General features: G+C 39.0%; 1 protein-coding gene across 4 annotated transcripts in view; it reads right to left on the reverse strand.

Moving 5' to 3' along the window:
* Window positions 1-455: 455 nt before the first annotated feature.
* ZNF704 (zinc finger protein 704) overlaps window positions 456-27,113 on the reverse strand; it is a 107,062-nt gene continuing 80,404 nt past the window's right edge. The window contains exons 7-10 of one of the 4 annotated variants that reach the window (XR_011724586.1): window positions 24,972-25,076; window positions 19,399-19,493; window positions 16,319-17,667; window positions 456-14,349 (exon numbers count right to left, since the gene is read on the reverse strand). Coding sequence is in view for 2 of the 4 variants with exons in the window: in XM_071737838.1 (XP_071593939.1) it covers window positions 17,556-17,667; window positions 19,399-19,493; window positions 24,972-25,076 (312 nt within the window). In the remaining 2 variants the exon portion in view is untranslated. Of the gene's footprint in view, window positions 17,668-19,398; window positions 19,494-24,971; window positions 25,077-27,113 lie in introns of all 4 variants that reach the window. The other 3 variants (XR_011724585.1, XM_071737838.1, XM_071737840.1) reach the window with 3 other exon arrangements.

Below are 27,113 nucleotides of genomic sequence, written 5' to 3' on the forward strand. Positions count from 1 at the left end.
TCACTCCCTCTTTCAGGAATGTGTCTCCAACTTGCAAATTTAAAGCAGTAGCTCCACCAACTTTATCATGAGAAAGGCACATCCTGTTCAAACCAAGCTTTGCCAGTGAGGAGTGTTCCTTAGTGGGCACAGGGGGCTATTCTGCTGCTGCTGGACAAGAGCAGAAGGAACATGTTGCAAGCTTTATGCATCAGGAAGATCCATTTCATAGCACATATCCCTCTGGAAGGGAGAAACCATAATCACTCACTAAAGGCTGCACTCACAGGGCCCAAACTTAAAATTCATTCCTGTCCTGTGTGTCTTAGCTCATGTTATAGAGTCTAAATATCTGATGGAAGGGAAGGAATTCAGTCTTGCTTGGAAATGAAGCTGATGCCAAGGCTGTCACTGACTTGTGTCAGCTCTTGGTTGATGCTCATGGCTGCAGAAGCACTGTAGTTCACATAAAGAAGTAGCAAAAGAAAATACATAAGGGTTTTATTACATGAATATTTTTACATACTCCGCGGTAGTCAAATACAAGTGCATTTAAGTACTGCTTTGTGGACATCATAACAGTCAGAATATTTCAGCTGAACAGTCAGTATTTGGCTGAATTCAAGCCAGTGCAATTCATGACATAACCATCAACAGGAAATTACAGGTCTACAATGAGGTTAGACTAGAGAGCAACAGTGTAGTTATTGTCACATTGAAGCATTACAAAGTATGAAAGCCCAATATTTCAACTATCTCTAAAACGGTATTTGTACAAAGCTGTCAGATACTCAAATGTAAGGATTTGTCATCTCAGTAATGGATCATGACTTTCTCTAATTTGGGGAGCTATTTCAATATTCAAAAAATATTTGGGGCAACAAGAAGAAATGTAAACATCTGATGGTTCTTTGAAAGTCCCTTCTGAGAAAATACATTGTGTGCCACAGGAAAAGTGCATTCTAACTGGTGTGTCTGCTATGGCCAGTTTGACTCAAATTCACATAGCACCAGGTATTTTTCCATTTCTGCAGTAAAAAGTTAGAAAATCTTTGTATTAACTCAGAAAAGAGGAAACAAAGTCAAAAGTTGTTTTTGTTTTTTTTTTTTTAGAGGAACAACAATTAAATAATAAACCCCCACCCACCCAACATTTAAACATTTACTTCTTATGTACAAAGAAACCAACAGCTAGCAAAGCGCATAGCCAGTGAACAGTCTTTATTATTATTATTTTTCTTCAGGTTCATGAACCTTAATATATGAGTTTATTTACAGGTGAACAGGTATCCACAGAAGTAATAGGCAGAATACTTCTATTTGGCTAAAAGTCGTATAAAAAAAAAAAAAAGACAAACAACTTTTTTTTCTTTTTAATACTTTCCAACTATACATCTATTTTTTAAGTATTCAGTATTTCCATTAGTGCCAGAGTTGGAAGCTCTTTCTCATTTTAAAAAGTTAACTTTGTGATAGTGAGCGACCACTGATGGCTGCAGTCAGAGCTACACCAGACCCAAGGGGCAGCTGCAGGATGCAGGGAGATGCAGCAGTGGCTTTGCTGCTGTCACAGGTCACATCCTGGCAAAAAGAGATCTGCACACTGAGCACTCTGACAGCCACCTCTGTGCAACCCTCCTGGGGCAGCTCTGATAAAAATGGTCACAGCTATGGCAGATGTGGCAGCTGGGAACTGCTGCAGACCTGCACACAAGCATTTTTTTAACTCACTGGGGTGGATATCATTGTAGGAGCCCTGGGAGGGAATATGTTTTTCTATTGAGCAACATAGAAAAAAGCACTGCATTCTTCTCGAAAGGGCAGTGTTTAAAAAAAAAACCAAACCCTCTGAAATACTGGAAATATTCATTATGAAAACAGTCAAGTAGCTCAGTAAATGGAAAAACGCGATTTCCACACTAATTCTTGTAAAGAATATAAAATTAAAGGCCTCAGCCCACCAAATACAAATATATATTGCAAAAGTATTTTTCAACTAAATGTAATCTAGATGAGTGTGCATCTCTGGATAGATAAGAATACTACTGACTTCATACTGGTATCAAATATTTAAATCAGTTGCATATAAGCAAAATCTTTCTTTGTTGTTAAGTCCAGGCTTGCTTTATTCTAAAGCAAGAGTATTATTAATACGGGGTTATTCTGTGGGTTTTTTTGGTCTTTCTTCCCATAGGCTAAACTGTAAAAACCACACTTGATTCATTGACCAGGCTACAGCAATGACCCTAAATTTAAGTAAGGATGTTGCATGCAATACCTTTTCCCTTCATTTAATTACAGCACCTACAAGAACAAGACACCACCCATTTTTCATCTTTCCTATTCCCTTCCAACAGATGATACACTAAAAAAAAAAAATAAAAATAAAATCTGATCCTTTGTCTCTTACACAGCCCAGCCCTGATGTCCAGACAATGATTAAGATGAAGGACTGAGGGGTTTGAGCAATGCATCATCTGGGGCAGCAGGTTTCAGCCCTGAGACCACAACCCCAAGGATTCTTCCCTGCCCCCCAAGTGGTTTGCTTGCAGGACACCTTGGAACAGTTCTGGTAAGAAGCAAACAGAGCTGGTAGGGTGGCTGAAAGGGCAATCCCAAGGGATAGGGTCATGGCTGAAAGCCCATCCTGCAGTGGCCTCCTCTTTGGCATAACTTGTTCTAGGGTTGCTGCAAACTCCTACTGACCCCGTGTGGGGTCCAGGCATGAAAGATGCTGAGCAGAATTGCAAGAGGTGCTGGGGTCAGAGCAGGAGAAGCTCTAGCAGAGTGAACACAGGTACCACATCCCTCTGCTTGGCCACATTTGGCTTGGGAGCCCAACCTGGTGCCCCAAAGCATCCAAAGTGTCCAGAGGTCCCTGCCTTGGCCACAGCCTCTTGGACTCTCTGCTCCTGAGGCCCTGCAGCTCAGGGCTCCTCCATTCTGCATTATTTGGTCTTTGGAGAGCAGAAACAAGACAGGAGATAAGTATGTGCTAAAGGGAGCCCCTTCAGCTCCTGATGTTTGGGGGTTGCTGACCTGGGTGAAAAGAGTTGAATTGACTGAAGATACTGTCTGCAGCTGTATGAAAATGCATAGTTGTACTTATACATTCATTTACAAAGATCAAAGAACAGTTCTTTGCTATGCAGTTTAATCACCATCTGCTTTCAACAAAAACGTGACCTGGCAAACCCACAGGAGACTGCCTAACCACACAGCTTGGGAGTAACTTCATGGTAACTCAATGGCATTTCCCAAATAGAGAGTGAGCTTCTGGTTTTTGGGGTTTTTTTTGAGGTAATTTTAAGTAGTATTTCATTTAAAAACACTTGTTTCTGTAAGAACATATAATAGATTTTGGGATTTAGAGAGATTCCAATCCAACCATGGTCATCTGAGTATTGGCATGCCCTTCTCTGAGGTTTATTAAGAAGTATAAGCCCTGTAAGACAAACAAGCAAGCCAATAGAAATCTGGTTTTAATTATGGTGTATCAGCTAGATTAAAATGCCATTCTTTTAAAATGCAGAAATTCTAGCTCAGTAGCAAGTAGTGCTTTTTTTTTTTTTTTTTTTTTTTTTTTTTTTTTTTTGGCAGGAGCTGAGCTAGTATTCAGAAAATTCTGCAAGCAATTCTGTAAGTTTGTTCACTTTTGCTTTTATTTCAGTTAATACTTTGGAACCTAGCTTCTTCCCATGAGGGAAATCTATTATCCTGAGCATCCCTGAACATACAACAGTAATGTATCAGGCAGGATGGGCTTAAAGACAAGGAGAAAACCTTGTCTTTAATTATCTATTTTAATCTAGTTTTCCATTTGTGCTTCTGCTGAAAAAAAATTGCTTTTTGACTTGTTGTACTTACTAAAATACAGTGGTTTGCTACTAAATGTAACTTCAACAAAAATTACTAGTTTTCACTAATCAAATGTTCTATAAATATTTCATTCAGCAGTAAACTGACTTTGTGATACTTTAGCTTTAGTTTTTTCATGTTCTTAACTTTTACTTAGGGAAAAAAGTGGTTAATACACTATATGACAGATTACTTTATGACTTAGATTCTTCGCAATTTTTATGCAACTATATGTATGACAATTGCACAAAAGCATTTTTGAAGCTAGAAAAAAATGTAAGAATCTTATGATCAGTATTCACAAAGAGAAGAATAAAGATATCACAGTATATTTTGCAACCTAAGAGAAAAAACATTGCCTATAGGGAGTGAATTGATTATTCACTGGGAAGTGAAAGCGCAGAAATATTTTCTTCCGTACAAACAGTGAATATTAGGAGTGCAAGAGGGAGAGATTTGCTCATTCAGAAACTCAGTGACCAGAAACAAAGTATTCTTTACTTGAATAACTTGAGGAAAAAATATTCCTTCTCAATTTTTAGAAAAAGTTACACAAGATTAGCAAATTAGGAATTCAGTAGTCTTTCTTTAAAGCTTCAAGTGCAAGCACATACTTCTTAGAATTTTAACTCAATTATTTTCAGAGGCTTTGAGGATATATACACATATGAATATATACACATGCTAATTTCTTATATGTTTTTAATTTATGAAAAAGATTGGAAATGTGTACAGGATTTGTACTGTACATGCACAAGGACATGCATGACAGTACATGCTCAGTACTTGTACTGACTCCCTGCAAAGCTGAAGTCTCTTGGAAGTGCTCTTGGTTCAGTGGGCAGAACTGACTCAGAGGCAGAACAAAGATTTTAACACTTTTTTTTTTTCATATAAAGTAACAGAAAAACTCCTAGAGGAATTTTGGAGAGCCCAAGTCTGTAAGATTTTGATACAGCATTACAAGATTTGCAGTGGCAATAGATTGCCAAGACTTTTTGATGAGTTATGGCCAAAGTCCTCTGAATTCTGGAGTTCTCCCCAGGTACTGGCACTGCAAGGAGTCAAGGAGAGTTTAGTGAAGGGCAGCATGGTGCTTGCATTTTGGTGTTCTGTGTTTTTTTATTTTTCAGAAAAAGAAGATAAAAAGCAGCTACTAATAAGGAACGCGGTTTTTTTGCTATTTGCGAGTCACTGGCAGTGGAAGTAACCTGACCTAAATCTGCCGTGCTTGCCTACAGGCTGCCCCCAGAGGGCAGAATGAAATCGGATTGCAAAGGAGCATCGTCTACATGCAGAAATTTCCCCTTCTAAGCTTTCCTTCAAACACACATGAACATACAGAAATTAGTCAAGTAACAGGACTGTTATTTATGCTGCCTGACAGACTGCCACCTCGGTGTGGCTCTACCTCTGCTCCTCCACCAAACACAAACTGAGTTTTCAGAGACAACCTGTTCTTAGCACAAAGGTTTTAAGCCTAATTTTTCCATAATTGCAAGACCTGAGCAGTGCTGTGCAGCACCTTGCTCTGTGCTGGGATGTACAGGCAGCATTAATCCAGGCTTTCCCTTCAGCAGAGGTTTCATGGTGCTCCCCAGTGTTAAGCACATGGCTTGAATGCCACTGGCCATGCACATCCCACCCTCCAGGGACTTCTGTTCACCCCTGAAAGGACACAGCAGCTTTACAAGATGCAGAAATACCCAGACCCTGCAATTCTTTTGTATAGAAAAATGAAGCTTGAGTAAAAGCAGGAAGATGATCCATTTGCAACACAAGGTGAGACTATATGTGTGCTACTGGAAGAGCAGTCAGCTTGTATTTTTCCCTATGGATATAGAAATGAAAAAGCAGAATGTCTGAAAGTGGGAGGTGGTTGACAAAGCCCTTTCACGGGGATTTTTCCCACCATGGTGTCAAGGAATTCAGAGCTGTGCATGGTCTCTGCAGACACAAGCTCATCATCCTGGGAGAGGGGAGACCAGAAAGGAGCCACCCCGGGAAGAAAGTGAGAGCATCACCCTCTGGCTCTCTCCCCTCTTTTCTCCTGTGTGCTTTATTTTCTCTGACTGCAGACTTCCATTTTTTAGGTGTGACTTGGAATAAAGAGTTTGGACAAAGTAAAAGTAAAAAATGTCTTTATTTTTCAATAAAGTCCATAAGATCTGAAGGGAGTCTGTGCTGGGGTAGAGCTGTTCTTTGTCTAAGGAGCTGAAACTGGCATTAAAGAAATCCTTAAGCTAAACTACATGCAATAGTATTAAGGCTGTAAGTTTAACACCAAAACCAGAGGAACACAAGTTCTTAATTAGCTCATTTAGGAACAAGAATATTGTCTTTAGGACACTAGTTCCCCAAAATTAGAGGGGACAAAGGCAGGAAAAACCCAATGGAAATACCGTTGTCAACCTGGAAGTGGGTCTGTAAGCAGAGGAGTTTGGAGAGCTACTGATTAAAGCAGGAAAATATTTACTCACATGAGGCTTTTGGTGGAGTCTGGTACTTAGATGAGTTCAGCCCCTCCAGAGACAGAAGAGGACTCTCAGACTGCCCACTACACATCACTGCATTAGTGTAGTGAAAAATACATCTTTGGTAATTATGTTTAAATTTTTCCGTGAGCTCTTTTCATTTTAACACAGTTTATTAAATAGTTTTATGCTTCTTTAAACTAGATTAATCTGATTTTTTTAAGATCCAGATCAATTATACTAATGCAGGTTTTGCACATAATCAAGTCCAATGCCTGGAACTTTGTCTCCTGCTTACCCATATTCCATTTATAACCATGCTGCCCATTCATGTACTGAATTTACCAAATGGTAAAACATTTCAGAAGCTCTAATATTTCTGAACATATCATTAAAACCTTCTCTCACCTATATATTTTATTTACTGTATTTCATGGAACTTGCATTTTCATAAAAATATTGTAGTTTAATGGTTAATTTCTAGTTAAAACTAATTTAACAAAACTTTTATAATTCTGTATTTCAAAATCACTTGGCCCAACAAGTAAAAAAAATACATAAAGTGCAATGCAGAGCACATGAAAGCTCAGTAATTTTACACCAAGTGAAAAAGGAAATGCTCCAGTTCTTGAAATATTGATTCCAAAAAGATATTTTTAAAAAAAGAATTTTACTTTGTATTTTCTAACACAGTATTTGATAGGGAACAAAGGAAGAACAATATATGTGAGCAGATATTTCCCTTTTTCCCTTTGGTGACTGGAGGGAGCAAAAAAGGATGTAAGGATCTAAATATTGCAGTTTTATGCTAGCAGAGTGTATTAGAAATCCCAGATTCATAAAAACTGGGCAACTGGGCCTTGGTTTTCCTACACCTGCCTAACTTGTGCAAAACTCACCCTCTTCTATGATGGTAATATTTTTCTTACATGAAATAATAGAAGCTGCAGATGATAAGAAAACCTAATTGCTTTCTTCAGAGTATTTTTTTTTTTAAAAAAGTAGTGCAATTGCTGCTGACAGTTCTCTCCCTTCAGCTACCCAACGAGCCTTGACCTTTTTCCTGGCATTCCCATTGTTATCACGCTGATGCCATAATAAAAAGAGCCTGAAAAAGTGCACTAGCAAAAAAGCAAAAGCAGCCAAGGATCCTTCCTACTTGCTACCATGGCTGACCAAGAAGCAAACCCTGTTTTTCTGTGGCCCAGAGATATTATACAAAGATAGCATATCCCAAGGTTTATCTTACACAGCAAACCCTGCGTGGCCTGAAATTACCCTGAGTGACAGACTGGCTCCTGGAGGCAAGGGAAGAGCAAGGCCCAGTAAAGTTGCTTTTCACACCATTTAACTCCTCCAATATCAGCTTAGTAAAACCATGGCGCAGTTAAGATGTAGTTTTAAGACTCGTTGTATGTTGGACTATTGATTTAATTCCTTTTTCCCCCTACAGACTCCATGTCATATAAAAATCAATGCTGTTTTACTGGTGTTCTAGTAGTGCTAAGCAACCAGCTGTTAATGGAGCTCTCTTGAGCCAGCTGCTCTTGGAGTATGTGCAAGCCCAGGCCCTTAATGAGACTTCAGCCAAGACAGGGTGGGATAAAAGCAGTGTTTCCATGCCTGTCACATGAAGAGCAGAGGTACAAACACAGCAACCCATATCCTGATGGAGCCTTTTGGCATTTTATATAGATCTCACTTTTAGGAGTGGTTTGAGTCAGCACAATTCAGGATATTTATCTCTAGGAATGTCTCTGACAGGGGTTAGAAACAGCTCTTCCAACAGTAGCACAAGCTTACCCCAACTTAACCTGCTGTGGAACTACAGGTGAAATGTAGAGATAGAAAGCTAAAATCACAGAATCACAGAATGGTTGGGGTTGGAAGTGACCTTAAAGATCACCTAATTCCAACCCCCCTGCATGGGCAGGGACACCTCCCACTAAGACCAGGCTACTCCAAGCCCCATCCAACCTGGCATTGAACACTTCCAGGGATGAGGCATCCACAACTTCCCTGGGCAACCTGTTCCAGTGTCTCATCACCCTCGCACTACAGAATTTCTTCCTAATGTCTAACCTAAACCTATTCTCTTCCGGTCTAAAATCATTACCCCTTTTCCTATCACTACAAATTACTATTTGTAGTACCACCATGAATAACAAAGACAATGTTTGGTTGCTTGCAAATGAAAAGGTTTTAGGGCTCTTTGCTGGGTTCCATCAAGTCTTGGAGAAAAAGAGCTAAGGTTACAGGGCTGTGAGAGCCCAGATGGGACCATGCTCCCACCAGGAGGCTCAGGAAGGAGGGAAATCACATTTTCTGACTTGAGCTCTGACAATACTGTAGAGTATTCACTGACCTCTAACATGAAAGTTCTCCAACAGTTTTATTCTAATCTCTGAATGAAATATAATTCTTCAAAAGAGAGTTCTGTACCATGGGTCACAAATAAATGCAGATAATCACCTCCCTCAGTCTGGACACAACAAATGGAGCATTTGCTCCAGCTGACAGCACATAGACTGGGGTGGTGACTCCCTTCACAGCAGGCTGGCTATCCTGGACACTATTCTTGGAAATCTCCTTCTTCCCAGTCTGGTGTCAGTCGGATTGATTACAGACTGCATACCACGTGCTTAACAGCTCTTAAGTCAGTCACTAAGTGACACATCCTAAGTGCTGCCACCTTGGTGTTATAGAAACTGAGCCAACATCTTCCAAGAGCCATGCACATGTGCCTGGGTACATATCCACCCCTCTCACACAGCCAAACAGCCAAATTCCCTTCCCAAGCACTCAGAAAGGGAGATTCACAATTTCACATTCTCAATTACAGTGGAAACAGCCACACAGAGGAAAATCCAAGTGCCTTGGTTCTACAACCATTACTCATGTGAGCAGTCAGAGTCAATGCACTTACTCATGGGACTAATTGCAACTCTTCTGAGAAAATCTGAAATGCTTCAAGGGCTCAAGCAGCTACCATGCATTTAGGTGTGTAGAAAGACATTTTATCAGGCCTGCAACTTAAAAAAAACCACAAAAATCTTCTGTAACTGATGGCTTAAAACTGGTTTCCTCCTACTGGGATCCATTTCTGAGCAATTTTTGTTTCAGGTCACACCTGACTGGCTCAAGCTTCTTTCTACTGGTGTCACTAATCTGAGTTTGCCTTTTGGCCCTTTGTTGCAAATCAGACACATAGAGTAACAACCAAACATTTTGGTTTTCAGTTAATTCCGGACTCTGAGCATAAGACAAAAACAATAAGAGAGATGGGAAAATAATGTAAGATACATGATTGACTCCACAGCACAGATGGGGAGAAGAAATAAGTGAGAGAAGTTTTTAGTTTGATTGTTCACACCCTTTCCATAGCTGAACCATGAAGCCCCAGTGTAATATTTTCCTATATAACCTGCTTGCATGAATTCTCCACACAAGTTGGAGCAGACTGTACAGCATGATGAAATCTGTTTTTAAAGTAATTTTCAAAGGAATACAATTTCAAGCCAAGTATTGGTGATCTAGGAATGTCTTCACAAGCAGAATACAAACCAAAGCCAATAATAAAATGCAAGAGACAAAGCAAAAGCTGAGCACTGAAGTAGTAATTTCTGTGACATCATGGGCAATTTCAGACTAAACTATCTCTGTAATCAAGGACAATGTAGTTTTTTCTTTCAATAATCCACAATTTGTATAGTTTTGTAAAGGTGTTTTAGGTTACTTCTGCCATGTAAAACAACACACCACTATTCTAATTGATTTACAATTCTTTCTCTCCTCCCTATGGTTCATAGGAAGTCCCAAATCCTGTTTCCTAATGGTTATGAAATTCAACCAACATTATAATTTCAGAGAGGTAATAAGATCCCAGTGCTATAAAAATCAGTTTTAAAAGAGTGCACATTTCGCAGTGATGTACAAACACACACCACTCGTTTCCATGATTTAGCCCTTGGTAAGTATTGCACCTTGTTAATAAGGCTACTGTCTACTTTTAACACTAAAAATTACACATAGACAACATCATTTGTGGCTTAAAAGCACAGAATTCCTGAAGTTTTTCAGTAAACTTATTTATTTCCTCGCATACTCAGAGCTTCTATGCCTCCAGTTGCCTGGAGGAGTGTAAAGCATACAGGCAATATAAATGGAATTATATATATATATTTGTATTTTGTGACTTGCTTCTCATGCATTTTTTTTTCCTGATGTGCTCCAGTAAGTTACTTTGAGTTCAATGGCAAATAGAAACCTTTTACAAACCCAATCAATACTTTCACATGTTGAAATGTACAATTAAACTTGTCTTCTTTCTCAATTTCCCTCTGCAGTGCAAAAAATAATCAAAATTTTAAATTCTCTACAATTATCTGGTCTTCAAAATACAAGATAAATTGCATAAAATCTGAAAAGGATAGATTGTCTCACAAAGTGCATATTTCAAACAAAGCTGGAAGAGTATCTGCTCTTGCCAAGGCCTGATGTCAGGTGTGCCTGACTTCAGAAACAAGGTCACATCAACAAATTCTGCACATGAAATTAAACACAGGGATGTGTTTAACTTGAATTTGATCCTACATTTTATTGTTAGAATGCCAGTTCTACCTCTACACAGCCATATCTACTAATTCATAGATTACATGCACTCCTTCCTCGAAATGTTTGTTGGGGTCACTGTAGGAATTAATTCCCACCTAAACACCGACACTACAAATTCTGATGCCAGGTGCTATTTACATTTGTAGGTGTTAATATTGAAGATTCTGATTTTTATTCACTTCAGTATAAACAATTGAGAATTGGCAGAATGGGAGTCCCTGGAGACAGGATCTGATAGGAAAACATTACTATGGACCAAAAATAATTTGTGTACAAATAAAGATGTTGAGAATTTCCATATGTATTCCTTCAGAATTTCCATATGTATTCCTTCAGAATACTAGTTAACAAGGTTTAACAAAACCATGGGTTTACAGAAGCTGATATATTTGAGAATATGGGAAAAAAATGTGGTGGCATGTTTTCTTTTAATTTCTGGTAGAATCACCACTTTGCACAGTGGAGTACCACTGTGGGAGTATCATGCTAACATAATTTTTTTTCCTTGCTAAAATAATTTGGTAAGAAGTAATCCAATTAGAGACAAAGTATGCTTTGGCCAACTACATAAATAAGAAGCCTTTATATTTATAGTAGATCCTGAAAAGATTGATGTGAATGTATAGATTTATATTATAAATAGTTTATGGTTCAAGCTCATCTTCTCTATTTTTATATCACCTAACATGCTGGGGGTTTTCTATTTGGAACTTCATAGGCCATAACATTAAGTAAGACCATGTTCACTAATTAGTGCTTCCTTCTAACTTTAATAATTCAAGAAGTGGCTTACTGCATTTCGAATTTTACCTAGAATAGAAAAAAAGATCAATTTCTTACCCTTCTTCCATTCAAATAAACCTACATTCTGCCTTTAAAACCCTCTTATGTTTCCCTCAGGAAATTCATATTAACTAGCTTGCTTTTTTCCTCCTGTCTTCCCAAGACAGTTTTTCACAAAGATTTTATTAACTTTTATTTATCTGACCATTACACATCATGCAGTATTGGCTGCAGGGTATAACATACCAAGATAAGGACTCTAACGTCAAACATTAATTTTTAAAAAGGATTGGCAAATGGTAAACACTAAGATTCAACATTTTACAATGCTTCAGCCCATCAAGAATTTATCTTTAAAACCTACCTTGTTAGTATAATATTGTGTATGTGCCCAAGCAACAGGAAAGCTGAAACAGCATTTCTATTGCTAAAATATTTTCTCTCAAGGGTATATTAGAGACTTCACATACAGATTCAAACATGGAAGGAAAAAATTTTTTGTGTTACGATGTGCTAAAAAAAAGCAGAAAACTGGATTGTTACTAAATTTATCCATTCCCTTACATTTCATCAGCTGACTGGCCAAACAAAATCCTGCTGTGAGTATGAGCAAGCATAGAAGCAATCCATATTTTATTTTCCTTGGTGCCACCAGAAACAGACTGATTTCTGTTCTCAGGGTCTTTCTGGATTGTTACTAACCATGGTCTGTGTGAAGCACAAAGAACATGATTAGTGATTTTCATATTGAGGAATAAACTCAAAAAGTTGCAAGCAGAAGATACATGTCCTTGATTTTTGCATTTGGAGATAAGTGAGAGCATGGTCAGTACAAAAGCACTGTAGTCTAAGATGGAAAAAAAGTTGATGTGGGCACTATCAACTACAGGTGTACACTGGCTTTCTTGCAAGCCTGAAGCTTTTCAAGCTCCACAGAGATACAGACAAGGGCTGCTTACATCTAGCAGAAACAGAATGTATTTAAACCCTTAGCTGGATGAATTTTTGCTCATGACTTATTTTCTAGCCATTTTGCTACAGGTGCCATAAAACTTTACTGAACTTAGAAAAAAATCTGTGATTATTCTGTTCTAAGATAAGTTGGGCTACCAACTTATTTAAGAACCCACAGTTGGACTACCAGAATAAAATCCTGACACAAATTAAATCCCATACTCTATACAGGACCCAGTTCCACTTCCACCTTACAGGAAGATTGAAAAAAGCAAAAATGTGAGACCAAGACGAGACTTTACAAACACTTCCTTATCAAAATATTTCTAAGAAAAGGTGCAGCACAACTTTCTCCAGCAGATGACTGAAGTTTGAACCAACAGAAACCAGCCTCACTGGCAACCTCGTATGGCTCTGCACATGATCAGCAAGTTTCTCGTTTCATGTCCTGTTTCTGAGATGGTGTTTCAAGGTATTTACAGGCAGGGGAAGAAAGAAATCGTTTTATATTGCCACACTTTTGTGTCCTGAATTCTCAGCAGGGCCCCTCTAGCTGGTCCCAGACCATAGCAGGAAACAGAAAACCATCCCAACTCAGTGGATCAGAACAAAATGAAAAAAGAAGTCAATGACAAGGACATCTGGGATGTTGCATGGAGCTGGAATTCATTCTTAAATGAAGGCTTTACAAGTGCTTTTGTTTAAAGCTTTGCCTCCTGCTGTGTTGCCTACCTAGTTGTTTCTTAAAAAATGAAGGGGAGAAGGAATGGAGAAAGTGATGTCAGTGATAGAAAAGGGGTGCAAAGAATTTGTAGATGATTAGATGGCTAACAGTCATACCAGGCTAAGGACCTGGAAAAAGTAATTCAATAGACAGTCATTTTTCTCAGCTTATTCACACAAGCAGGGCTTAATGGTCTGGCTTACATGACAACAGATATCTGCTAGGTAATGATTTATATTGGTTAATAGTGTAAACCTGCAAATTGGAATGGAAGAGTTTTTGCTTGTTTTGCATCTTAAGTATCCTGTTACATTTGTGCAAGGCACTAGAGAATCAGGCACATTGTTCTGGGTGGAAACCATTTTATGACTCAGATGATCTGAGTTTGTAATGTCCAGTATCTTCATATAGGAGCAGTGGGAGCCTAGCCATATTTTACAAATGGGCATTAAAATTTCCCACTTCTAAAATTATGTCCTTCTCCAGATATTTTGGGGTAAATGGGGAACTGGGATGTAGCTTTGTTACAGTAAGAACACTCCTGAAGAAAAACATTTGGGATCTATACTGTGGATCTCCACTCTGATACTGTTGTTACCAGCATCAATAATAAGTAAGTGCTTAAATCCAATAAAATGAAATCATTTTTGTATCTCAGGGGTAAGTTCTGGCTTTTGACATATATTATGAACCCACCTCCAAATCCCTGTAGCACACAGAGACTGCAGGATACATTCAGGCTGTTCTTTCTGACTTCTCCAGGAGGTTAGAGACAGTGACCTTCCTCCCACAGAGAAACCAAAAAGAGAAAAAATGCCATGTACCAACAAGGATAAATGACCACAGCACTCAGGCCACTGCTTCCACAGGAAAACAAAAAAAGATTAGAGTCTTTCAGAGAGGTCAGTGCAGATGTGTGAGATCAATCAGATGTGAAGAGAACAGCAACGCTGAAGCACAAGACTGAAAAATGGAAGAGGTTATTCCAGATTACACTCAGATTACACAGGAAAGGCTTTGCTGACACTTCTGTTCTTGCTGGGGGCATCAGGAGGGTGGAGGGGATCGGGGTGGATGCTGAAGTGCTCTTGCAACACGAAGCAATCTGAGTTCCAAGCACGAAGCAACTGCTTAGTGCTCCATGCAGGTCCAAATGGTTGTGTCCTCTCGCTACAGCTGGCCATGGTTGAGACACAGGAACTCGAGGAGTACCTACTTTTGAATCAAAATGCCACAGCCATAAGATGCAAAACTTATTTAATATAAAACGGCTGATTAAAGGTCATGTAAAAATACTGGTAATTTAGCTTTCTCCTGGAAGGATTTATCAAGTATCTTCTGTCCTCTGTTTTGTTAACATCAATTTTTTATCCTGTTTTGATCAGTTGTGGGCTATTTTGCCTGTATATAACCCATATCAAATTTGTACCAGAGGGCTACCTGGTCTAGCAACAAAACCATTCTCTCATGCAGAAATTTATAAAGAATAATCTTATTACAATAATTCATAAAGTGCCCTTGGGAAAGGTGCTCACAATGCCATGACATTACAGAAACTATGTACAATCTGATACATTATTTTCAAAAGAATCCTCCAAAGCAAAAAGGGAAAATGTAAAAGGAAGGGAAGAACAAATATACAGGCAGATACTGTCCATCTAACAGCAGCCAAATTAATTATGGAACGCTTTACATTTAAGTCTTGGAGTGCTTGTAAAAATAGGGGGCAAATTGGCAGGAGTATCTTGGAAAAGTCCCAAATTTCCTAAATTCTACCAAAGCAAATACACCATCAGCAAGCTCAGTGTTTTAAGGATGAAATGACTGTGAATTACTATGAAGTATTTTACTAAGGAAACTGAAAAAAACCATAACATCCAAAGAAAAGCCATGACCCACATTTTAGTAATGGAAAAGAAGATAATACAGTGGCTGTGTCTCCACTGACCCTTAGTGCTTGGTTTCTATATTTATAAAAACACCAATCTTTCTACTCCCTGTTGGGCCCCATATTGGTTTATATGTATATATATATATATATGCATATATAAAACTATGTAAAATCTAGTCTCCTATACACCTGTATGTATCTTATTACAGCATCTCACTAGATTTCAGAGTCTGGTTTTAATTTTTGTGTTTTTTAAATGACTTAAAAGAACAAAACTGGCCAAAAAAATCAAGTAATTACGTGCATGCAACCATATCTTGCCACTTGTGCATGTAAATTACACAATTTGTAAACAACTGCAGAAATAGCATGCTTGAATTAGGCCTCTGATTGCCCAATTAACTTGTTCAAAGTAAATCAGATGATAACCTTTGGTAGCTCCTATTATAAATTTTATTTCTCAGCACTACTTTGCTGAATTCATAGTGTATATTCTGAACAGCTGTGTTGTTACTTTGTGCTTTTACACAGGCATAAGCAGCAATGCACGTCTGATAGAGCTATCAACTGAATATTGGACCATATTTTAGAAAGCTTTTTAGATAGTCTCCTTATGTCAGTGATAATGAACCAGCTTAGACAATGAAAAAAAAAATTTAACAGAAAAAAAAATCTGGTCTAATTTCAAATTGTATTAAAGAAAAGAAATCCCGGAATTTGTGGGCCTCTACACCTCTCCTAATAGGCAAATCTTGCTTTTTTGTCTTTGATTTTTCTTAAGGTGCCTTGTTTTCTTTAACAGACAAGTATTGTATAACCATATACATTCATAACCTAGTAAGTTCTTAATTATTTTTGCACTGAAATAATTGTTAATTAATAGTAATTCAATATAGGTTGAGAAAGAACACCAGCTTGCCATGTTCCAGTGTATACTTTCTAATGGACAAAGAATCTCAAGCACTCAAATCTATCCAAGTACTGCAAGTAGAAAAGCTTGTTAATTCATACATCAAACTTAGTTAAGAAATGGACTTTTACCATAAATATGCTGCTCCTTTGCTGTTGTTCTTCTTTTTCCAAGATGATGTTGTAGAAAGGGAGTATTTCCTTTTTTGTAGAAATTATTTTTTATCAAATAAATCATAGCAATTTTAATTGGGGGGGGGGGGAGGGGGGAGCCGAGCAAACCATTATCTCTCAACAATCTCTCAAATACAAGAAAAGGAAGCAAGAGCAGAACTGCTGGGCTGGATCATGTCCCTGAATAGCTATTACACATAATCCTAGTGGCTGCATTTACCAGTTCTTTATAGGCCTCCTGCAGCAACAGATGTGCTGGTCCAACTGTTCATCCTCTCTCGGAAATGGGAGAGCAGTGAGAGAAGCTACTGGACCCCCATTATGTTCTTACAGGTTTCAATCAAGCATCACTGGGTTTCTCCCCTCAACTTCTCGTAACAATCTCTGCTGGTGATTTTCCATTTCTGCTTTTCTACCTCCAGAGGATCAAAATCCAATTTGGTACTTAAATTACTTCGTTCCACTCCACTGGTCAGTTCCTGGTTTAAAAATCTTCCAGGAGCACTGCTACTTCTTCTTGCAAGTTTAGAGTTTGCTTTTCTCCTATATAAAAAAAAATCAAACTAAAACCCCAACTCCTCCCCACATTCCCTTTCCAAAAATATAATCATTGATCACTCATATCAGGAGAATTATTTAGCAGTCTCCAGTCCTAGTACAGCTTTTGTTGAGAAAACTGTAGCTTATATGACTCTGAAGTGTTTATTAGAAAGCTTTCAAAAAGAGATCTTCATTTTAGGAAAAGAAAAATTGTTCAGTTTAGCAAATACAGATGTTCACAGCACAGAAACTGAAATGGTTAAAAATGATCCTAAGGAGCAAGTGTCTCACAGAGTTAGCAAAAATTTAACTTTTTCCTTTCTTTTACAGAAAAACACTAATAGCTGCTCTGGTTTCCATACTTAGTAAGACAGAACTTTGTTGTATGTTCCTGGTTTTGCCTGGGTTTTTTTTCTTTTTTTTTTTTTTTTTTTTCTCTATTGCTCCACACAGGTTTTGATTAGTGCTTCTCCTTGGCTACAAGTGCTTCACTTTGAAATACAAAGCTCTTTTAAAAAAAGAACACCCAAAAAAACCCAAAACCCCCAACACCACATCACTGAAGGGAAAATGGGGAGTGATACAGTGCAGCTGCAGCAATCTGGGTCTGCTGTTGTCCTCCCCCATCCCCAAATTCTCTGCATAATTTCAATCTTTAGTCGATGAACCTTTGGCAGGCCTTCTTCCATCGGCAGGCAGTACACCACATATCTCTGTTCTCCATCCCATAGACCTTCCGACACTTTTTCCCCTCTCCTCTAGGCTTCCTGTCAGAGAGAGAGAGAGGTTTGTTAATGAGATGCTTTCGTAGCTTTGCTTTATCACCCTAAGATCAGGAAAATGATCTCAGTGACTCCAGAGCTCCGAGGGACCTGACCTTCTCCTTGCCTGGCTTCTACACCCTCTGCAGCACCTGCTGAGCCTGCTCCTCTGCTCCAGGAATGACCCCTGGACAATACACTACTGAGTTCAGCCAGTGCCTAAGCCCACTCAGGATAAATGGTACTTAAGCCACGTTAAGTGCCAAGCTGTGACAGACAGTCATAGCTATCCCACAGTCCAGCCCAGGTCACATCAGGCAGGAGTCCTCTTTGCTGTGGAGCTGCAGTAAAAATATTTTGCATAGCTCTGAGCAGCAGACCTTGACTACCGGCAGGCAGCAGCTATACAAAAGAGGGGAAAAGCTACCAGCTCCTAAGCTTGACAGTCCCTCCTGCCTGGTTTTGTCTGAGCTTATTGACTGAAAAACAACAAAGTGATTGAAAAAAGCGAAACCAAAAAAAAAAGTTTTAACCCTTGCTCTCATTTGCATCATTTTGTTCATGCATGGTACTTCAGTGTTGTCCCCAAAGTCAGCAAAGCAGGAATAATCTGCTTTCATAACTGTTGTGGTTTCCATCTTCCAACCCCACTCAAAACTTCACAAGTTTAGAAGATGATCGAAGTAACTGCTAAAATGCAACTTTTTCATTTCACACATTGCAAGCCAGCAAACCCGAGGAGCAATGCTACAGGTAACCCAACACTAGCTACAGCAGTGCCACCTCTTCTGGTGTCTTCACATCAAGGAATTGTACAGACAGAACTGTTCAGTACCTGCATTACACACTGCATGGCACACAGGGGAATTGCCTGGTGATTGCTCCCTTGAACACCAATGCATTTTTTGATTATTCAACATTCATTAATGGGCACAATTCATGAACTGGAAAGCTTCTAAGTTTGGTTTGTAGTTTGGTTTGGTTTATAATGCTCTGAGAGTCAGGAAGAAAGTGAAAAGCATGAAATCTTCCTTTTGTCTCATTTTAGGGTACCTTGAAGACTGTGAGAAACAAGGAGATTCTGTACTGTAAGAAACTCAGTGTCACAGTTTGATTTTTAACATAACATTTTGAGCACTTCTAAAGCAGATTCTGGTCAAACATCAGTTAGTTTTAATGAAAGTGACTGCAGCTTACGTGTAGAAGACAAGGCACATAAAACTTTGCTTTGATCTAATTTGTTGTGAGATATTCGTAGTGAGATATACATATATATACTTTCTTAAAATTCAATTGAAGCCAAACACCACACTGACTGAACGGTGATGAACACATGAGATAGCACAGCCTTTCAAGGAAAAAAAGCAAAGCCTGGTAATGCAGTTCAGGATGCTTCAGCTGGAGCAGTGAATCCAGGCAGCGTTGCTTTCCATGGCAATTTACATCTGCATCTGAACTCGACATTCATGGCACAAGGCCTGCAGTTTGGCTTCACAGTTTGCCTTTTTCATTTTGCAACAACTCATTTCTCCCCCAGACTTTACCTTTGATGGTAACATCAACAAAATAGGTGAAGAACACTTACTCTGAAGTGTTCTGGTAAGAAACACCCTGACAACTGCAATCACGGTTGGTGGGGTGGTTTTTCTGTTTCTTTAGCCACTGATATCTTATTTACTAAGTGCCCTCCAGATTCTGAGGCTGCTGGTCTGCCAGCAGGAGCTAATGGTCCCATACCTCAAGCCAAATGCTACTCTAGGCGGTGATGAAAGAACTGTGTGGGACTGTTTCTGCTCTCCACTCCCTGCAGGACGATTATGAGTTGGTGAGACCTGTCAATACAGACAAAAAAAGCAGCTTATGAAGAACATATACTTAGGAAGGTAGAGCAAACCAGAATACAGATCAGCATCATTGCAGGTTTTGGGAAATACAGAAAATGCATTCATTCTTATTTAAGTCTGAACAGCTGTTATGAAAACTGTCTCCAATTTAAGCAGGGAAAATAACTGGAAAAATAAACTCTGGCCTGTGCTGAGATCAATGCCAATAACACCCTATGAAACAAAGGGATTTCATGTGTTGCTCCCATCTGTGTTTTGGCACTTTTTGTGGAGAGACAGCCTTGGAGAAGGGGGTTTGCTGCAGTGCACTTACTATGTGGTCTTTGGGGTTTTAATGGGAGTGCAATCTCCTTTTGATCAAGGCTGCTAATAAGATGTACTGGATTATTTCCCTGATTTTCCTTTATTCTGCACTTTAAACCTCTCCAGCAGGTGTCCTCCTTGTGAATGTTCATAAGTGAAGGGTGTAGTTTGGTCTTCTGAACGTTTCCAAACGAGCCTTGGGGTTGGCAACATTATTAGAGTAATCACATGGCATAAAGCTTGGCCTTAAATAATTCCTAAACTATTTACTGCTAGGGTCTTATTTTGATCCTGGGTGAAGGCTTCAATCACTTTACATCTAAAACACCAGAAAAAAATTATGAACACTCACTTCTTCTTATGTGTAGAACATAGCAAGCTTCATTTGGGCAGCTGGTGCACAGAGTGACTGCCTCCTGCAGCTAGGAAATGTAGATACTGTGGTAGTTCCCTGTATTGCTATGACTGTTCAATCCTGCCCTTTTGAAGACTCATAGTAACTGGAAGAATGGGAAGTGACCCTACGTGAAGCAGGTTACTGAATGTGCTTTGATTTTTTGTTTTTTTATATAAAGGCTATTTTATAGCTACTTCACGGCAGCAAAAAACTAACACTTGTAACAGAGTGCAGACACTCTTTCAACTTCTATGCTTGGCTGGTAACTACAGAAATTTCTGATTTAACGGCATGTGCAGCTCACACTGTGAATCAGTTTAGACAATTACTGATATATGAAATACATCTCCAGAACTTGTAAGCAATTTCCTCTCTCTCTGCCTGCTTATGTCAGGTTTTATATACCCAGTGACCATACTAGCTCCCTCTTTCTGTCATACCTCTTCAGAGGGCAGCTTATTGTCTACTACTTTTTTCCCTATCTTTTATCAACTACTTTACCTAGGAATGACTCAAACACTGAAAACAAAATGCAAAGCAATAACACTTTTCTCATCTTTGGCATTCACCACACACTGCAGTGTTTTCCAGTTGTTACCAGCAATCAGAGATCTCCAGTCAATTCTTCAAGGGTTCTTAAGCATTTTAAAACCCAGAAAATTTTTATATTGACCACTACTAATGGATATCCAACATATTCCTTGGTTACCACTGAACAAAAAGTGCTTTGATGGTCTCCTCTGTTACAAGCAATTATCCTGATTGCTTCCAAATAGAGAACAGGCTTGAGCTGTAATTGCAGCACGCAGGCTGCATCTCCTCTCTCATTCTCCAGAGAGGGTCTCTGCATGATGGTTTCCAGGGACTGGCACACCAAGGCAGCTAAAATGCACTGAAGTTAAGCTGAAGTGTATTTTGATATGCTTTGCAGAAAGTCTAAACAATACCAGATAGATGTATTCCTTTGTAGATGACACTAAGAACAGATTAAAAGGAGGGTCTGAGAAGGCAATCCTTACCCCTTGGAGGCTTCTCATGTTTGAAGCGTTGTCTAAAGCAGAGAATTAAAATGTGAAACAAGAGTGTTTGTTTGAAGGGAGGCCCTCAAGTTTCCAGCTACATCTCCTGGGAGAAACTGCACTTACAGAGAAGACTTGTGATTTGTAAACACCAGATTATCAAACTTAAAGATCTTCTCTACTGTTGAACCTTTCTGGGTCTTGTGAGCAGGCAGGTAAAAATCAGTATCACACAGGGGAGATCATGCAGTATTCAAGAAGACTTTTATCCTACGTTACAAAAAACTGGAACTATATGGTCATTACAAGTCCTCCAGTACCAAGAGATACAGACTCCACTGCTGCTCATTATGCTCATTGCATAATTTGTGTGTATGCCTTATTTTCTCTCCTAGTTCAGTGTCAAGAGGTAGAGCAAACATGAACTTGTAGTTTCTGCTTCATGCAGACAATTGCACCCACCAGTAAGTCACAGCTGTGCCAAGAGTCAATCTTCTCTTGCACCTGCAGCTACCTTGGGACAATGGTAAGAAAAAGTCTATTTCTCATCTGCCTCAAGAATTAACTTTATTCATGACTCATATAAGGCTATAAGGACTTCGGAGGTTCCCCTAATTCTTCTCCTTTATGACTACAAGACTTACAGATAAATGCCTAATGTGATCAGAATTCCACGTTCACAGGAATAAATGGGGAAACACTTAAAGAAGGTGTCAAAAGCCCACAAAAGACTATTTTGAAATGTCATTTCTCTCATGGGCTTAACTGCTGACATACAGGCCTAGAAAGGAGACTGTTCAAAACCAGGATTCAACAGCCCTCTGATGGGTCAAGGACAGAATCATCCCATTCCAACACCACCAATAATGTGAAGAAATGTGTAGAACTAGATGCTTTTGCAAATTTGTACCTAATCCTTTACTACTCAGTGGTCTGCCCAGGGCAAAGAAGTATCCCAGTGCCATTTTAGAAAACTGCTTGAATGAATATTAAGGGTCAAGCAGAAAGTAATGGTTTGGATTTACTCTCTGAAGTTCCACTGAGTGCTACAGACATGCATCTAATCTCAGGGACATACACAGCTGCTTGAGTTTATTGTATGCTGGCTCTGTTGCATACTCTAGGCTTAAATAAATTTCATAAGAGTGGGATAAAGTTCCCTGTCCTAAAGCTTTTTTAAAGTAGTTACACTCAGTGTAGGGGTGGGAATCAGCAGAGCTTTGTTTTTATAAGGCAATATCTATTTTACTTAGATACATGAGAAAGGAACTTTCATCTAATATACAGTTACTTAACATTACTTTGCATTTGCACCCTCAGTGCACATAATTTTCTAGTGCAGACAAGACTTTGTGATTCCTAAATGATCTCACTGATGACAGAATTGTCAAATATGTGCAAACCTAGAGGGTTTTGTGGTTGGGTTGTCGTTTTTTTTTTTTTTCTAAATAGCCTTATAAATGCTGTTAGAAAGAGATATAAAGGCAGCAACTATGGTTCTCTGAGTGGTTTATAATTCTGCCCTCATCACTGCTTCCCCAGGTTTTTGTACTGGGATTATTTTAAAATTGTACTCAAATCATTGGCATCTCCACACAATTCTCAGAAAGTGATTTGGTAGTTCTTAAATCCTTTTGAGAAATCTCAACTCTACAGCCTTAGAACAACGTTGTTGCTCGAACAATAAACTAAACACATATGTGTCTAGTCCTGTCCTCTTAAGTGTCTGATTTGCAATGTGGTTAATTGCATTTTTAGATTCTCAACACTCCTGGCACCAATTTGTGCTACTTCACAAAAGGAGCCAGTTTCATAATTACTCTGTATCAACCCCATTGTTGGGAAATCAAATTCTCGAGGAACTTCACGGATAGCACACTCTTGTCAAGGCACTCTTGTTCAAATTGCTGCCAGCATGATGTCTTTCACTGCTAGTTGTTCCTTGATGGAATTTAATAAATATTCATTGGCAGAGTGCAGTTTAATTGATTCAGCCACTTTCATTTTTTATCAGCCCTGCAGGATGCCACAGCCTCTGCAGAAAATCTCTGAGATTTGCCAAAGGTTGACAGTAAGAAGCTTTGGAGATTCACTCGATGAAGAGAAGGGAGAGATATAGCATCTCTTATGGCCATGTCTAATATCCACTGTCAGAAGGAAAAAAAGCTATAAGGTTCTTTGGATGAGCAATGTGACTTATATAAAACACTTTAAAGATTCATAAAGTAAGAAAGTGTAATATTAAATGAAATGTTACGGTATCAAAAAAGCTTTATGATTAGAGAATATCAATTCATCTGAAGCATCTGAAAAATGCTTTCCAATAAAGATTAGCTACTATTACATTAATTTTGTCTCTATTTATTATACAGAAGATATTCCATTACACATAAATTATGATTTACATTTACTTTTAGTATTCAACACACCAGGCACTAGAAGCCTAATCCCTTTGAACTCTTCGTATTAGGTTTTAACTCCCCCTACAGTATATACCCACACCTATACTGTGTTACATTTAGGACTACTGGAAGTCCATGTTTAACAAAAAATACCTCTTCTGCAATCCTGTTTATGAAATTAGGCCTTGCATAAGGATGTGGCACTCAGTGCCATGGTCTGGTAACCATGGCAGTAGTGGACCAAGGGTTGGACTTGATCATCTCAGAGGTCCTTTCCAACCCAGCCAGTTCTATGATTCTATGATACCAGCTACTTTGAAGAAAGGGTCAGAGTTGACTTTACACCTAACACATCCTCATTAAAAATGTGTCAAATTCCATTATGTATTAGGATCATAGAATCATGGAATGGTTTGGGTTGGAAGGGATCTTAAATATCACCTAGTTCCACCCCCTGCATGGGCAGGGACACCTTCCACTATAACCTTCCAGGTTGCTCAAGGCCCCATCCAACCTGGCCTTGAACACTTCCAGGGAGGGGGCAGCCACAACTCCCTTGTGCAACCCATTTCCCCTTCTCTCACTACACACCCATGTAAAAATCCCTACCCCAGCTTTGTTGTACTCCCCCTCCAGATACTGGAAGGTTGCTGTAAGGTCACCTCAGAGCCTCCTCTAGACTGAACAACCCTAACTTCTTCATAGGGGAGGTGCTCCAGCCCTCAAATGTAGTAAAACATAGTATGTATTGAACATATTTTCTGGAGAAAAATACAGAAATTTCTACTATCAATAGAGACTACATATATGTAGCTTACTAGAATCAGACTTTGCATTCCCATCATTTTTTTTCTTTCGGTTGTCTTTCAAATATGCATCCTCTTCAGAGTTCATTTAGGTAACAGCCCTACTGCTTGAATACAATTAGCCTGGAAGCATAACCACCATATCAGTAATTTTCTATCAAGTTTTGTAAGAAATCTCTTAGTAGCACAAAAAGGACCATATAGTGCCAGGTTCTGCCCCTACCAGAATGTTCTTTTGTAAACAAGCAGTGTAAAAAAAAATATACAATCGATCCAGTTCTCTGTAGACACTGATGGAAAGAAATTTAACTATTGAATGAGAGACTGGCAAGTGTTAAAATCAGCCATTTTAGCCATCTGCCAATCAGCTGGCAAACTCAGGCACCTATTCAATTTGTCTCTTTTTAGTACCTGCTATGTCAAATTTACGTCTGTTCTGGAACACTATGAAACAAAACAAAAAGTTCTGAAAACTTATTAGGGTTTTCTGTTTGTCTGTTTTTGTTTGTTTGTTTGTTTTTGTGGTGTCATTCACTTACTGGAATGCCGGTGAAGGTAACTGGAGGTGACTGCCAAGAGATGCTAAAGCTACTGCCATTGGGAGTAAATTTTGCTGACCCTGGAATGTTCACTGGAGGAGTGGCCTGTGTGGAAAGAAAAAATTATTCCAGTAAGAAGAACTATTCCCCTTCCAAAAGATTTCAAGGGATCTTTCACTCCTTGAAACTGCAAATCTAAGAGAGACTTTGAGAAGTGGAAAAAAAACCTACATGGTAACAAGCACTTTATCCTTATGAGAGGGATAATCATGGATAAGCCAGTAAGAATTGGATACATTAATATATGACTGTTCTTAAAACCTTGTTCAGAGAAAGATAACTCTCACAAGAATCCATCCAAAAGCCTTAAAAGCTAGATCTAATAAAAAAGCACACAAAATCAAAATACATATACAAATAACTTTTAAAATAATGCCAGTTAGCAGCAAAAAAATCAGCTGTTCCACAGTGATAAACAAGGGAGAATTTAACCTGATGGCAGCTGGTTTAAACAACTGAAGATTGGTTGGTGAGGCTTCTTGGCAATAGGATTTACAATCAACAATAAGGGTTTTGTGTTTGTCAGATAAATGGTGTTAAGAATCGTCCCAATTAAAAGAGTCTTCCCTATCAAAAATAAGCATCTAAAAATCATCCTTGGGATTCAAAAGTCTACGCTAAAGCAAATATCTGAAGGACCTCATGGCCCCTTGAACTTTTATGTTCCTCCTATCTGGCCTTTATTACTGACTGGTAAGCCTGATAAACCAAAGTCAGACTACTGAGTGCCTTCCATCTTGTGCTTTCTCTTTGGCTTTCTAACTGGCCTCTGAGCCCTCAGGAATTCTCTCCTGCCCCTTTTTGAATCCCATTTAATTTACAGTCAGGAAACTCACACCTCTGCAGTTACCCTGCCTAGCAGGAGTGCAAGCAGCCACCACAAACACAGACTCACTTTGACTCTTGGATTTCAAGCTTTCACCACTAAAAAAAACCAAAACCCAAAGTCTCCTTGGTTTAAACTTACAAATGAAGTGCTACTCAAAATGAGTTTTTTCCTCTGTCTTTCCATTGCCTGTGCCTGACAACAATGCAATACACTTATGTGAGCAGTGTTTGTGTTTGAGGCTGCTGAAGTTGTCTCACAGCTTCAGGGAAGAGAGTGCTTCCCAGAAGCCACCAGGCAGCGAGGAGTGATGACAAACTACAACCTGATAGTCCCCATTAAAGATCATCTTCAGAGTAAACAAGTGCAGAAGCAATCCCCTGGAGTGCCTCCAAGGAAAAGCAACTGAGACCACCAAATGCCTCCATCTATGGCAGCGATGCTCTGTGGGCTGCTGAGCCTGCTGACAGCTCCAAGGCAATCCACAGACACACAGAGCTCCATAAAATGTATATATATATAAAAAAATCGCTGAAAAGCATCAAGAAAAATTTGGCAACTCCAGATGGTACCAGAAGGGCTTCATCACAGCCTGCTTCAAATAGGAAGGAGTACATGACCACAGCACTCCTGCCAGAAAGAACTGGAGGTTGTGGGGTGGGCAGTGAGGCAGCACGGCCTCACTCACCATCTCACCAGATTACCAGGTCAGAACAAGGTCACCATGGTGACTTCCTAGGGTACTGGAAGAAGATCCACAAGGGAACTCCTAGATGCTGAAAGAGCCCACTGTAGTTCCTCTATAGCTAAATTTTACAGGTATAAGCACTAGTCTTATAATGAAATGTGACATATAAGAAATTGAAAATGGCTGTAATTTGCAGTCGCCTAAAATACAATGGTGCTCAATTTTGTTTTTTCAGTACCTGAATAATTACCTAAGACACGGTCAGATTTAGACAGTCACTGCCCTGGCCCATTTGCTTCTCTGACATGCATCTTTGCTCATCAAGCACAGCCACCTTTTCAGGCTAACATTTTAGAAAATCTCTCCTACAACATAAGCAACCACAACACTACCATGTTCTGAAGAGTTTCTATACCCCAGTCTCACTTCGCTTAGAGCGTTCAATCTGATTTCCAATCAAAATATGTTGACAGCTAATTTATAATTATTTATTTGTGGTAGCATTAGGCTTATATCTAAAATACCATATGCTCATTCTCTTCCCATCTCACATTTGTCCTCTCACTTT

The sequence above is a fragment of the Heliangelus exortis genome, chromosome 2, assembly GCF_036169615.1.
Source record: "Heliangelus exortis chromosome 2, bHelExo1.hap1, whole genome shotgun sequence".
NCBI lineage: Eukaryota > Metazoa > Chordata > Aves > Apodiformes > Trochilidae > Heliangelus > Heliangelus exortis.